The 14,368-nt window shown below is 42.4% G+C and overlaps 1 protein-coding gene across 1 annotated transcript in view; it reads right to left on the bottom strand.

Annotated features, from left to right (window-relative positions):
* Positions 1–14,368, bottom strand: part of LOC141808645 (nck-associated protein 5-like) — a 50,240-nt gene that overhangs the window by 11,650 nt on the left and 24,222 nt on the right. Inside the window, exons 8-11 of the mRNA XM_074695317.1 lie at positions 4,865–5,044; positions 1,831–4,721; positions 1,542–1,656; positions 52–121 (exon numbers count right to left, since the gene is read on the bottom strand). Of these exons, the coding sequence (XP_074551418.1) occupies positions 52–121; positions 1,542–1,656; positions 1,831–4,721; positions 4,865–5,044 (3,256 nt within the window). The remainder of the gene's footprint in view (positions 1–51; positions 122–1,541; positions 1,657–1,830; positions 4,722–4,864; positions 5,045–14,368) is intronic.

The following is a 14,368-nucleotide window of genomic DNA, read 5'->3' as shown; positions in this document are numbered from 1 at the left end:
TAATGCAAGAAAATTCCATAGCAACACAAAAAGATGATTAAATAATCTCACCTATCACTGTCTCCTGGTTGGGGGTCTTCACAGTGGATCCATTCTCTCCATCAGCTCTCAGGTTCATCATCTGCATTTTTGAGTGTGTGCAGACAAGAAGTTACCAACATGTGGTTTAAAGGTTCTTCATGCAGTATGTCTTAGTTTACTTTATCTACAGCACTTTCTTATACAAATAAAAGTAATCTCCTGTTTGTTTCTTTTGGCCGGTAAACGCATTACCTTGTGTCTCATCAATCAGATAATCCGTGCCCTTTCGTTTGACTCATTGGCTCGGTTTCACAGACAAGGTTTATATTAAGCCAGGAGTAGGCCTAAATCAGACTAGTAAAGCTTGGTCATTTAAGTAGCCTGCATGAGCGTAGCTTATGTTTGTTTTTGTTAGTCCCAGACTATGAAGTCTTGGAGTAAGTTTAAGTAATAACACCTGCGTCGGAAAGTTATTTCATCATCCAATCCACAAGTGTTCGTCTGGCTAGCCTCTGCAGTGGATATTGTTCTACACTTAGATATTCCAAATACTCATTGCTCCCAAACCATTTGTGTGCTCCCTTTCATAAACTAAGGAAATTAAGGGTACTAAGCTGAAGTTGAACCTGCCTCTTGGCAGGATTAATATAAACTTCAATTTAGTCCTGAAGTAGCTCTATCCACCATCTTGCAATTGGCTTTGTTTAATTCAGAACAGACAAAATCTTTGACTCTTTTAAGATTAATCTGTGCAAGAGACTTAAAGTTAAGCCAGCTCAAACTGCATTTTAGTCTTGGACTGGGCTCAAGTATTGTCTGTGAAACCAGGCCATTGTCTCTTCATGAACACCATTAGGATTACTATTTCCTTTTAATCCCTGCATGACCCTGTTCGTGCTCTTCATGCTCCAGATTTGCAGGCAGGAGGGGAGATGTCAGATTATTCTGGGAGTAGTCCTCTCTGAAGGTGTTCACCTGTTACACAGGTTTTGAACTTTACATAAAAAACAAACATTTTCACAACAACAAAGAGTTTCTGCCTGGTACTTCTGAAATTTTGATGCAATCACTTGTTGAATTTTTGATATATCCTTCGGCTGAATAAATTTGCTTCAAGGGTAAAGTTATGAGCACAGAGTTAAATTTAAAGGTCTTACAACAAGGTTGATAATGAAGGCTGGAGTGATGAAACTATGTGTAACAGGGTTTGAGGGACAGTCTGTAAAATTAGCCTGAAGCACCTCTCGCTTGCTGAGACAGTCATGTAATTGTGTTTTTCTGTTTTTATTTGATCCAACTATATTCATTATACGGTGTTTAATAACATCATTTTCTGTCATTTTGTTATTGTTTTGTTTTTAGTGTCTCTTTCTGGTCTAATTACAAGACTGTCACATTCCTGGAGTAAACATGCTGTACACAGTGAGTTTGGGATGAGCTAAACCTCTTTGTGTGCGTATATCATTGTTGATGCTGATCACATAACAGCCTGTTTTGATTAAGGACATCAATTTATTTACCTTAGGGTCCCCGATCGCTTCAGTATGTCCCTGCATCTCATTCAGGGACATTCCTGGACAGGGCATTGAGATGCACGCTCGCACTGCATCATGAGACTCTCTTCTTCCCACAGAGCTGAAAGAAAACAGTTTGTCAACAAACCACAACAAACTGAAACAGTCTGGTATTGACTCAACATGCTGTGGGTGACTGGACTGATAAATTGTCCTCAATCTCTCAAAACCCTGTGGCTAACCTCTAAGTAAAATGTTTCTCCATTGGTCTCAGGAGTAAAAAAAGATTTCTCACCAATCCTTTCCATCACTTTTTCTTCTGTCCCTCTTTTTGTCCGACTTTGTCTGCTTTCCTCCGAGAAGTGATGTAATCTTCTGCTCTCTCTTGTCCTCCTTCACTTTCGGTGGATCCGTCTTCTTGCTGCTTGGAGCAGGAAGCTTGCTCTTACGAAATCCAAACCAATTAGCTAACGTTGACCCAGATTTTTGCTTCACTTCAATGCTTCTCTCTTGTTCCTGAGACTTGTGCAAGTTCTCCTCTATACCCAGCATCACTTTCTCCTCAATCGTGGTTATGGTACTCTGTCTCTCTGGTTCTTCAGAAACCGGCTCACCAAAGGCGCTTGAAAACTGTTGTTCAATCTGAAGGCGCCTAGCTTGCTCTCGCTGGAGTTTAAGACTCTGAAGCCTTTCGCTTGAGGAGCCTAAATGTGAAGGAACTGCCAGACCCTCTTCTATCAGGAAGTTGTTCAGAAGAGATCGGTTCATTGGGCAATGGTAGCTGCTGGAGCAACTCATACTTCCAGGGAGGACGTCACTAAGAGAGTTCAAGGAGCTCCCTGAGTGGGTTTTGATCTGAGTACGGACCTTTCCAGATCTGTTGTAGCTTGGCCTGTCCATGTAGCGAGCACCAAAGCTCTGACTACGAGCTTTGGCCCCATTCATGCCCATCACTGGCTTAAGAGGAGGCCTGGTTGACACCGACACAGAGCGTTTAAAAAGCCAGCCTTCCTCATCAAATCCCCAATCCAGCATTACACCACTGTCTGATGGCACAGGTTGAATTGGGGGCTCAGAGTCCAGTGAATTACAACGGGTCTCGATCTTTCTGCGGGCTTTGTCATGAGGGCCACAATCATGCATCATCTGAGGATCACAAGTAAACGTCTGAAAGGTCTGGATATTTTTTGAAGCAGGGTTTGAATCGTCTTTGCTCTGTCTTCCAAAAAGAAGGAAGGTATTGGTGTCTTGTCCGGGTATCACCTCATGAGATTTTGCATTAACTGGATGAGCCATTTTTACACCTCTTTGAGTGGAGCTCTGAAGATTATTCACAACCCCATGGTAGTAAACATTAGCATAAGTCTGAGGCAGGACTTCTGAAAGCTTCGGCTCACTGATGCTCTGCTGGGATCTTTGTAGGATGCTCTGACTTGGCAGGGCAGGACCATTTTCATAGTGACAGGTCACACATCTGTCGATAGATGACTGGGCTGAATCAGGAGCTTGTGATTCTTGAACTGGATACGGTGGTATCTTAGAAGCGCTTGTGTGGTAAACCTTACTGGAGACATCTTTCAGTGGCAGACTTTCAGCCCCCATTTCTGGGGCGTTGAGATTGTCGTTGAGTTGCTGAGGCTGTGAAGAAGAAGGAAGCTGATTGGATTGTGGTTTGGTGTTGCTTGATGTCTTTTCAGCGGTAGAGCTTTGAACCTGTCCTCCAGGTGTGTGTGCTTTGGGCAAGCTGTCACCTCCAGGTCTAAGAATCAGAGAGGTGGTTCGACCAGGAGGTAGAGGTGGGGATGGGGACCTTGGCTCTGGGTGGGACACATCACAGTTCTGGTCTTGGCGCCGTTGTTTTCGTGGAGAGCACGGCAAGTTGTCGTAGATGCCTTCTTCCATAGAGTCGTTGGTTAATTGAGGTCTAGTCACTTGTAAAGGTAGTTTTGTCGGACTCTTGCAGCACTCATTGATACTTGGAGGTTTGAATATCTTTGAATGTTTCACAGGAGAAGCAAGAGGTGAGCACTGCTGCACACTCTTTAAAGACTTGGAGCTTGCTGATACTGGAATGTCCTCATCTTTCTCAGCTTTAGGCAGAGCTCCTTTGCTTGATCCATGTGTTTTACCGAGAGTCGATCTTTTGTTGGCGACACTGTGGCCAGGAGCATTTGACTGTCCTTTGGGCCTGTGACCCTTGATAAGCTTTTGGTGGAGAGGAGAATGTGTGTGCTTGGGTTGTTCCTGTCCTGCGTCTGCACTCTTGCTCCGCAGAATAAACGCTTTTCTTGCTGAGTCACAAGGCTGAGGTTTGGGTTTCCTGTGAGGAGATTCAGAGATAGTGTGGCTCTGGCTTTCCCCTCCCGCTTGACTTGCCTGATCCCTGCAATGAGGAACCTCCATCGAGGAGCTGCGCTGTCTGGCCACACTCATGCAGCTCAGGGCTCTTGTGGCACAATTCTGAATGGTTGGACTCACATCGCTTGTTCCTGCTTCAGCCTGTTTGGTTGAAAATCTGCCCTCTGGTCTTTTAACCTGATCAAGCCTGGATTTACGGTCAGTAGACCTTTCCTGGTTATTATTTTTATCACTCAACTTCATGCTTGAAGACTTGTGTTTTTCAATAGAGTTCTTTCTCTCCTCCAGGTGTGTCAGGCTCTCTGTTGGGCTTACACCCGGTTTAACTGTGGGGCCTTCCAAAAAGAAGAAGTTGTCCGCAACAGGTGAGGGGAAAAGACCAGAATCCCTTGCAAGTTTTATGGGTACCTCTTGAAAATTGTTGTCCTCATCTCTTGTTACTTCCAACTTTTCCAAGCTAAGCAGCTCCTTTGTCTCAGTGGATTCAGTTCTTTGTATTTTAGGTGAATCATCCTCAGTATAATCAGAGTCCAGGGCAGCAATTCCCACTCCGGCTTTGACAGGTGCACTTGTAGGGGCTACATGTTTTGCTGTGCTTCCTTGTTGGCCACACTTCACACCGAGTGAGTATATCCCCTCGTTAAAGGTCATGCAGTCTTTGCAGTGTGGTACAGGTGCAATTGAAGCCTCTTTGGAGCTTGTTTGGAGACGCTTCAGACCTTTGAGGATGTGTCCTTCCTTCCACCCCAGTTCTGTCTGCTCCACAGGTGCTGAGTTATTGCTGGATACTGAACCCGTACTCATCCGTTTGTCCCGGCTTGCGGCACACTGCATAAAGAGATATTTACGGTCACTAAAAAGACACATCCAAATAAATTATTTGCTTTATCAAAATCCTGAAATTATCTTAACTATAACTCAACATTGATGATTTCTTATGCTAACTTTTAAAGAACATGAAAGAAACCCACCTGCTTGGAGAATCCACGTCCCTCTGCCCAGGTATGGGAGCCACTGGAGTACTCACTACAGGCGCTAGATAATGACAGCTCACTGCTACTGCCGCTGCCACTGCTGCGAGGGCACGTCAAACTCAGCAGGCTGGGCCACCTTCCTGCAGGAATACCTGCCTTTCCATTCCTTTGGACCTCCTGCAAAAGAAACATGTCATTAATTAAGGTGTTACGATACCACTCTTCTCTCCACTGTTTAGACCTGATTCAGATTCTTACTACTTATCAGACACCAGCAGTGTTTTAAAAAAAAAGAGCTAAATCACAGGTGGAAAAACACTGAGTGATGATGTTTCTCTAATCTCAACTAACACTCACCCCTATGCCAGCACTTTTCATCCAATTTTTGTCTTGTTAACATAATCAAGACCAGCCTTTTGTGTCTTCACTTGTCCTCTTATTTGTGCAGAATGTGTCCTGTGAGTAAACCCTTGAGTAAAAAAAAATGCTTGCATTGTTAACTGGCAGGCCTCAGCTGCTTTTTGACTTGGTGCCATTTCCAATCATACCCACCCAAAGGTGCCAAGTGTTGTGACCCTATTTAAAACAGCATTGATCGTTTGCAGGGCTGCTTCAGCCAGCTCCCTCTCAAAGTCATTAATGTCATCTGTTAGCAATAATTAATGTGAATAAGAAATAATTGCTTGAGGGAGCTGGGGACTGAAGTGATTTGGTCCATTCATTGATATTCACCTATTATTTGATTATCCGTGCCAGCCTTTATTACACAAGCACGATGGGAGAAGGCCATGTTTGACCACGCTGTGCGGATTAATCTTGGAACTAATTACAGTCAGCAAGTCGAGGGGTATCAGAGATTTGACACGAGTGATACAGTTTAACAAAACCTTCAGGCAGAGTGGCAGCGAACTTATCGTCAAGGGCAAGTCTTGGGGCTTTGGAGATATTTTCCTCTTTTTCCTTTTTTTGTCTGTCTTTTTGAAAAGACTTTTCATAACATTTGAATTCTGTTTTTATGAAAAGGGACATGACTTTATAAATGGGTGAAAATCAACTCGTTTTAATTGCACACCAGCACCAAACTATGCTAGAATAATCTTTGCCCCTAACAGGATAACGCCATTGAATTGGCTTTTCAATTGACTATTGAGAGTTGGTAGAATATTAGTGATTTATTTCCATAGAAATCATGCCAGCATGCCTTTGCTGTCTTCCTGATTTTTCAGTTTACTGATTCAGATGCTAGAAAGTTATTCAAAAGGAAAGAATTAATGTTCTTTAAAAGGTTCAAAGGATCTGTCAAAGGATCTTTCTTCCTCTTTCTGGACAAAAGTTAAATAAAGTTTGAATAAAGTGTTTGACATTGATGGAAGTAAAGAGCTGAATAGTCTTCTCCAACTGTTGAGTGTATTAAACTGTATTAAGTTGTTGAAAGGTGCAATATTATCAATCTTTATTTCTTTGGTGTTAAATGTTCAACACAGTTTGAAAGGGAACATCTCATTTCTCCAAATAACAAGGCCTGCTTTGGAATCTGGGCAAGTTTTTTGACCTCTGCCAGGCTAGAAGTTCTAAGAAATGATTCAACTAAATTGCATTCCCCATAAAAGTTCAAATCTTAGCGAGTGCATCAGTATTATTTCTCGTCAAAACATCTCATTAGTTTTAATGCGAGCCACATAAACCCGCCAACTCTTAAAAAAACATTTTATTTCAAGACATTAAAAGCAAATTAAAAAAGACTACTCAATTGCTTATAATCGGGAAAAATACTTTAAAATGCAGCAAGAAAAAATTATTTGTCAAGTTTCTTGAAACAAAACATTAACATGAAACTTGTAGATTTTGGTTTTGCATAGGCAGATATCTCAAAACAATGTTTATTGCTGGACTTTTCAGGTCACTGTGAGTTAAGAGGTGTGAAATTAGACAAATACACTGGTCAAGAAGTGCATGGCACCCATAATCCAAGGTTTCCTTGTAGCTATTATTGTGTCTTTCCCAGCAACATATTCTCACTAGTTGCTTCTTATCTTGTAAAAACATTTACCTTATGGGAATTAGATCCCTGTCTCTGGGGCGACTGACAATCTAACTAATACTACTTTAAATGCTTGCTTCACATATAGAAATCGATACATAGATCCACGGTCACTATCCATATACTCCTGTACACTGTTCATGCTGGGATTGACGTTAAATAATGGACCCACTTTTCCCATTTGGTACAGAATCAAATTCTAGGAATATTCCTCTAAGATCTACTATAGCGCATCACGCATTGATTCATTCAGACTGTACATATTAATCATCTCTGTGTATATTTCAAGTCCTGGGAACACCCTTGCAGGGAGACAGGCGGAGATATGTGTGTAAATAAATCATGCTCCCTCTCTGCGCCCATCCAACCCTCTATGTCAGAATAATGCAGAAACATGACGGTCTACAGCCTATGAGGGTTCCCCACAGAGTGTGCAGTACACGCTGAGGCTTTTATCCCAGCTGCCTCACAGCACCATGACTTCATGCATTATTATGACAGATTTAGGGATGGAAATTTAAGCACTTACTCTTGCAGTTTGAGAGATTTTCCTGCAAACTAAACTTAGGTGTCAAATGATAGATGGTGTATTTTAATTGAGCATGGGACTGTGCATCTTGTCTTATCTGTCCACTGTTACACAGTAATTGTTTTGCCTATTCCAAACACGTACAACATACTTAACAGACGACAGCTAATGTGGAGTACCCAGACAGGTGTGTTCAGTAGTGGAGGGGGTCCACGTTTCTGGAATCTGGTTTTGAGATTTCTGATACTCCCAGGGCTTTTTTTGCACTTCTAAAACTTTCATCTCAACCCTTCAATCTGCACTTTTATTCTGTTTTTCTGAAGCTTCTTGAGATAACATTTGTTGTGATTTGCAGTACATAAATAAAGATTGAAGTTTGAAATTGGTAAAAAAAAATCCCATCAGATCATTTTTACATTCTCTGTCTCTGTAGGCTGCACATCAACAGAGCTTTTCAACACAAGGACAATGTACTTTAGATTTCATGGACCTTTGCGTTCATTTTTCCATGAATTCCACAATATCATCAAGATTCGTCCACGCGTCCCCTGGACCGCCTTAAGCAAGGTTACACTCCCTCAACCGCTGCTTGGACAGTTTCCCCACATGAGTCTCTGAAACATTTACTGTCCTCACTGCGGTCAGCTCATTCACCATCACACACACACACACACCGATTTCCAGCCCATCCTTCCACTCCTCGTCTACTGGCCTCTGATTGTTAACACTGGCTGCTCATCTATGCCTCGCCTTTCTCGTGGCTCCCTCACCTGCTCTGCCCTCTTTGTGCTTTGCTGCTGGGCTGAGCTTGGACTTGATGCACTGCTGTGCACTTCAGTGTCAGAATGCAGAAGGAGGAGGGAGAAGGAGTGAAACCCTGCATGGTGAGGTGCTGGTGGTAGGATTGTTATAAGTATAACAAACCTAAAGTTAGAAATGAGGGCAGGAATGAGCGACCTGATGTAAAATAATGTGGCCTTGCTAACATCAATGAGAAAATGATTCTACCTGCAGGTTAACATCATTACTTTGATGTGAATTTAACTATTTTTAACTGGAAACAAATTAAGCGGTTGCTTCAGAGAGGCAGCTAAACTTAATTAAATGTTCATCCTTTATTGCTAGGCGCCACACTGTTGGTTTTGGCTGCCTGTCACACTGGCTCTGTCTTCTTTGTCCGTTTCTTTAATTTTTTTTAAATCTTATTTTCATAATTTTTGTATTTGGAGTGGATCATTACTTTTCGGGTTCATTTGCTGGTTATGGCATTGTTCACATGTGAAATCAGCTGTTAGCAGCCTGTAGCATGTCAATGCTAACTGGTGCAAGGCCTGACGATTTCCCACAAAGTGAGGAGAAGGAGGTGAGAACGACATGCTGGTTCTCAGGTGTGAGCTAAGAAGTGACAACATCAACCTGTCCTTCCATCCATCGTTATTGTAGAGATCTATCTCCAGTAAGATGGACAAGCTAGCTGTGCCAACCCAGCAACAGAAGGAATACCAGAAGGCAGAGTAGCATCATGCTATTCACAGACATGGCTAACAGAGCTAACACCAGACACCAACACCATGTTTTTTCTCCTCTAAATTGAGAATAACATTCTGACCCAACAGAGTTTACACGCTAAGTATCAGGATTACTCTGTCACAGGCTGCACAGGAGTGCGTGGAAACAAGCCGATCATCCTTGTTTTGGTGACTAAGCATTTATTTGGCAGTCAGTGTTTTGGAAGAGCACTTTCGCAGTAATTTGAGCCCTCAATTTAAATCTAAAAGCAAGAGACAGAAAGAGCGCACAGCTGACTCCTAGATCCTTGCCAACATTAGGAAAAACAAGGTAGCCTTAATGAGCAGCTAGGTGCTAAAATGCTGAAGATGATTTCATTAAGCTTTGTGGTTACCTGCTTGCAGAGTTTCCTTACTCATTTCTCTTTTCCTCTTCCCTTGAGAGGAAAAAGGGTTCCTGAAAAACAGTTCCTTATTTTATGCGTCAATGTTTGAATGCTGATGAAAACTCAGTCGTAGCTTCTCTTCCCTGTTGGCAGCACACCCCACCACTGAGCACCTTTTCAGCATTTTCTATCATTTAAAAGAAGACACCGACACAAAGTCAAGGAGAGTTGTGAATAGTTTCTCAAGAGTGAACAAGTCTTAGTTCTGCTGTTTTTTCCAGGCTGTGCTGAGACTCTCTGGTTAAAATATTGAAAAGTCTCCTTGAAAACAGTCGTGTCCTCCAGCAGAGCAGGTGGCTATGAACATAAAATGTTTCCTTATTCATGCACCTTATTTGTGCGCACTTCTCCGAGTATTTTTTCTCATTTCCTCAGACTGAAGGATTGTTCCTCCTCTCTGGTTGTATCATTTGTGTGTGGTGTAAAGGAATCAATACTGTAACCTCTCTGTCAGTGACTGTGACTGGGAACAGGTGTGCTGTCACAGTGATTAAGAAACCTAACAAGCAGAACGCACCGTGAAAAACAAATTTTCCATTCTAGTAATTTGTACATAATCACCTCTGTGTTATCTGGCAAATTGACACCCAGCCAGAGTGAAACATCTGCGATCCAAAACCCTCCACCACGATCGGTAATGGGAACGGTGATATGACCCGTGTGTCATTTCTATCGAGGACTCTCTGCTGCTGAAACAGAGCAATGAGCCTGATGGATTTTGGCCTCTTTGCTCCCACTTTGTGGAAGCACAAAGGCCGTGATCTCTTATTGTGGTAATAACGCTGCTCATCGTCTCTGAGAAGAGACTCATTACTGAGACAGGTGAGAGGCTCAGGCTGGAAGTGAGGAACAATGACCTGAAGTCATACCACGTCAGTCACAGAAAGTGGGATCCACAAAGGAAGATGTTTAAGACCCTATAAACTGGCTGAAGAGCCAGTAAAGGTTGGCCATTACAGGACATTAGACTCACTGTAGATTTTAAAAGGTCTTGTGGTGACATTACCCCCTAAAGGACAAGTCAAACATCCAGACACTGCAGAACTGGACCCAAAGAATCATGTGATCTTACATAAAAATTAGAAACAGTGATTTAAACCTGCACTAACAAATACACTCACCGGCCAAAGTTCTAATCAGCCAATCACATGGCAGCAACTCAATGCATTTAGGCACGTAGACATGGTCGAGACGATCTGCTGCAGTTCAAACCGAGCATCAGAATGGGAAAGAAGGGTGATTTAAGTGACTTTGAAAGTGGCATGGTTGTTGGTGCCAGACGGGCTGGTCTGAGTATTTCAGAAACTGCTGATCTACTGGGACTTTCATGCACAACCCTCTCTAGGGTTTACAGAGAATGGTCCCAAAAAGATAAAATATCCAGTGAGCCGCAGTTCTGTGGGCCAAAATGCCTTGTTGATGCCAGAGGTCAGAGGAGAATGGACAGACTGGTTGGAGCTGATAGAAAGGCAACAGGAACTCAAACAACCACTGGTTACAACCGAGGTCTGCAGAAGAGCATCTCTGAACACACAACACGTCCAACCTTGAGGCAGATGGGCTACAGCAGCAGAAGACCACACCGGGTGACCCTCCTGTCAGCTAAGAACAGGAAACTGAGGCAACAATTCACACAGACTCACCAAAACTGGACAATTGAAGTCCGGGAAAACGTTGCCTGGTCTAATGAGTCTGGATTTCTGCTCCACATTTGGATGTTAGGGTCAGAATTTGGCAATCTTCGTTCCCACCTTCACCTATGGTCATAAGCTTTGGGTAGTGGCCGAAAGAACAAGATTGCGGGAACAAGCGGCCGAAATGAGCTTCCTCTGTAGGGTGGCCGGGCTCTCCCTTAGAGATAGGGTGAGAAGCTCGTCTATCCGGGAGGAGCTCGGAGTAGAGTCGCTGCTCCTCCGCGTTGAGAGGAGCCAGATGAGGTGGCTCGGGCATCTGATGAGGATGCCTCCCGGACGCCTCCCTGGTGAAGTGTTCAAGGCACGTCCCACCGGGACACGGTGGAGAGACAACATCTCTCGGCTGGCCTGGAAACGTCTCTGGATCCCCCGGGAAAAGGTGGACGAAGTAGCTAGAAAGAGGGAAGTCTGGGCTTCCCAGCTTAGGCTGCTGCCCCCGCGACCAGACCCCGCATAAGCGTCAGAAAATGGATGGATGGATGGACACTCTGATGGATACTTCCAGCAGGATAACGCTCTGTGTCATAAAGCTGAAATCACCTCAGGCTGGTTTCTTGAACATGACAATGAGTTCAAACTCAAATGTCCTCCACAGTCACCAGATCTCAATCCAATAGAGCACCTTTGGGATGTGGTGGAACGGGAGATTCTCATCATGGATGTTCAGCCGACAAATCTGCAGCAACTGTGTGATGCTATCATGTCAATATGGACCAAACTCTCTGAGGAATGCTTCCAGTACCTTGTTGAATCTATGCCACAAAGGATTAAGGCAGTTCTGAAGGCAAAAGTGGGTCCAACCCGGTACTACCAAGGTGCACCTAATAAAGTGGCCAGTGAGTGTATATCTCTACCAAAACTCAGTCTAATGTTTGGGTGTTGTTAATTTGTAAAGATATGGATCCTACCCTCTTTGTGTTACAGAATGATAAACTCAGACTCCAGAGAGGATTACCGGTGGAAAAAATGAGGCATTCAGATCTTAAACAGTGATATTTCCAGCTTGAGAAGGTGGAGAATCGCCTCATTTGATACCTGGTTATTTGGTAAAATAAATTCCATGTCTGCAATCGCCCTAATTTTTCTGCAAACTCACAGCCTCTGGTAATTTTAAGCAACAGACAAAACCAAAATGTGGCTCAGCTAAAACAGCAGGTGGTCACAGCAGGATGTCGAGTCTGTAACGTTTATCAGGAAAACATGATTAAAACTGAAGTGAATCATTTACATGCAAAGCTTTATCTGCAAACTTTTGTTTTTGACTGAACTAAAAGACAAATATCGCAACTGTAGTTAATATTCAAGCTTGAGGCATGAGGTAGTTATCAAACACAACTTCTTCAGCCTCCTTCACGCCGTGTTAGTGAATCAGAGGCAGCAGAAAACACATGAATCCTACCTACTTTCTGTCTTTATTCAGGAGTTATTCGGTAAGATATCCCTTCCAAAGTGACGAACAGATGACAACAGGACTGTGTCTCTTCTTTAAGTCATGACATGCAGACTTAACACAGGGGCTTTTGGCTGTGATGAGTTTAACATCATCTGCAGAAACTTTACATCCTGCTTCTAACAACTGACCAGTGCCAGAAACAACTCCAGCTTAAATAATGAGACAACACAAAAATCTGTGAGATTATTTATGTAAAGAGCATCCCAGACTCAAAAATCTCGCCAGCCACAAGCATTTCTACAGGCAAAAGAAAATCTTAGACCCACAGTAAACGAACAGTGAGGTCTCCTGCAGTGAAACTCATAGTTAAATGTCAGCATGTATTTAACTTGTTTTCAGCAGAAGCAGCTGAACATCTCTGCTCTGATTCATACAGTCCTCCTACAAAGACAGCTCCTTTTTTCCAGCCGAGTCTGTTGGTTTAACCTTTTCTGAAAAGGTTAAAGAAGAAGGACAGCGATTCCTGCTCTACTGGGCTCGAGGCATACTTAATGACACCGTCTGGGAATTCCAAGAGTTTCCTACTGACCACTTTCACAAAGCTGGAGAGTCCACAGTGTCCATGCAGTTTATTCAATGTCTGTGTTAATTATCTGTCTGTGATATCACACTGGTCCCCTGAATACATAATGCCAGAGTCTGTCAGGAGAGCCCAACAAACCAGAGACCTCATCTGCTTAACTATTCCGACTGCTAAGTTTGAATGAGTTTCAGCGACAAGAACATCAATCTGTGAGATTTGCCACAGGGTGAAAAAGAGTGAGAACAAAAAATATATAAAATATGTTAAGATTAAACATTCTATTGGCTAAATCACACTACATTCTACATTTGAGCAATGCCAAGTAAGGCTTAGCCGCCAGTTGAACTTTACTTCAGGGTGACTTGAAAATGTGACCTTCAATATTAAAGCATAAAGAAATATTTAGCAACATTATTTTTTAACTTTTCTCATGAGAAGTTCAGCTTTAACACCTGAGGCTCTGAAAAGTTTCTTCAGCTTTGTCTATAATCTTATTTCATGTGAATAACATGAATATGTCTTCGACAGAATCTGATTTTGTACATATAACTGCATTTTTATGGACATTAATAATGAGAAGAAAATTAATGTAAATAAAGAGCAAGGAATCAGAGAGCTAGTGAAGCTTAAGGCATGAAAATAATAATGCTTTGATGTTACTTTTGAATAATTACAGTGGGGTTTTCATCTGAATATTTCGTCCACCAACATGAAAGAATGGTTTGTCATAGAAGTACATAACTCAAGTTGTGCCCAATTATTTTTGAATATAATCCCATGAATTTCAAACATGTTCGTATCCCTCGTCTGAAGGACTCAAGACCAATTGCTTTACAGCAATGTTGAAGTGACAAGACTGTTCTTCTTTTTCCGTGCCACACAGGATGTGCTGTGTGCACCCTTTTTGACCTGGACTGGCCTGAGATTCAATGTTCATATTTATAAACAGAGTGTGGATATAAATGTTATAGTGGTGGTAGCTGGTGATACAAATGTTAAAGGTAACACTTTACTTTAGAGGTCCGCAAATTTTATCACACTTAGGTAATAATAAGACAAAGTTTTTTTTCTTATTTCTTTGAAATTAGCACATAACTTCTTTAAAATAATGTCTGAATTTATTGTCACAAGTCACAATTGGTAGGTTACTGTTTTTTTCCAGTTTCTTTGAAATTTACTTCAAATTGCAAGGTAAGACGGGGACGATTAGCAAATGATTTATTAGAAATTAAATCACAACCCATCACAAAATGTTTTTAGAAGTATCCCGTTTCTGCTATTTCCAGAGAAGCAGGTGATAAATAGCT

Source organism: Halichoeres trimaculatus, unplaced genomic scaffold, assembly GCF_033239565.1.
Source record: "Halichoeres trimaculatus isolate MK-OKI-2021-1 unplaced genomic scaffold, fHalTri1.1 fHalTri1_scaffold_19, whole genome shotgun sequence".
NCBI classification, from domain to species: domain Eukaryota; kingdom Metazoa; phylum Chordata; class Actinopteri; order Labriformes; family Labridae; genus Halichoeres; species Halichoeres trimaculatus.
Note: the sequence above shows the minus strand (reverse complement) of the source record. Positions and strands in the feature narration are given on the sequence as shown.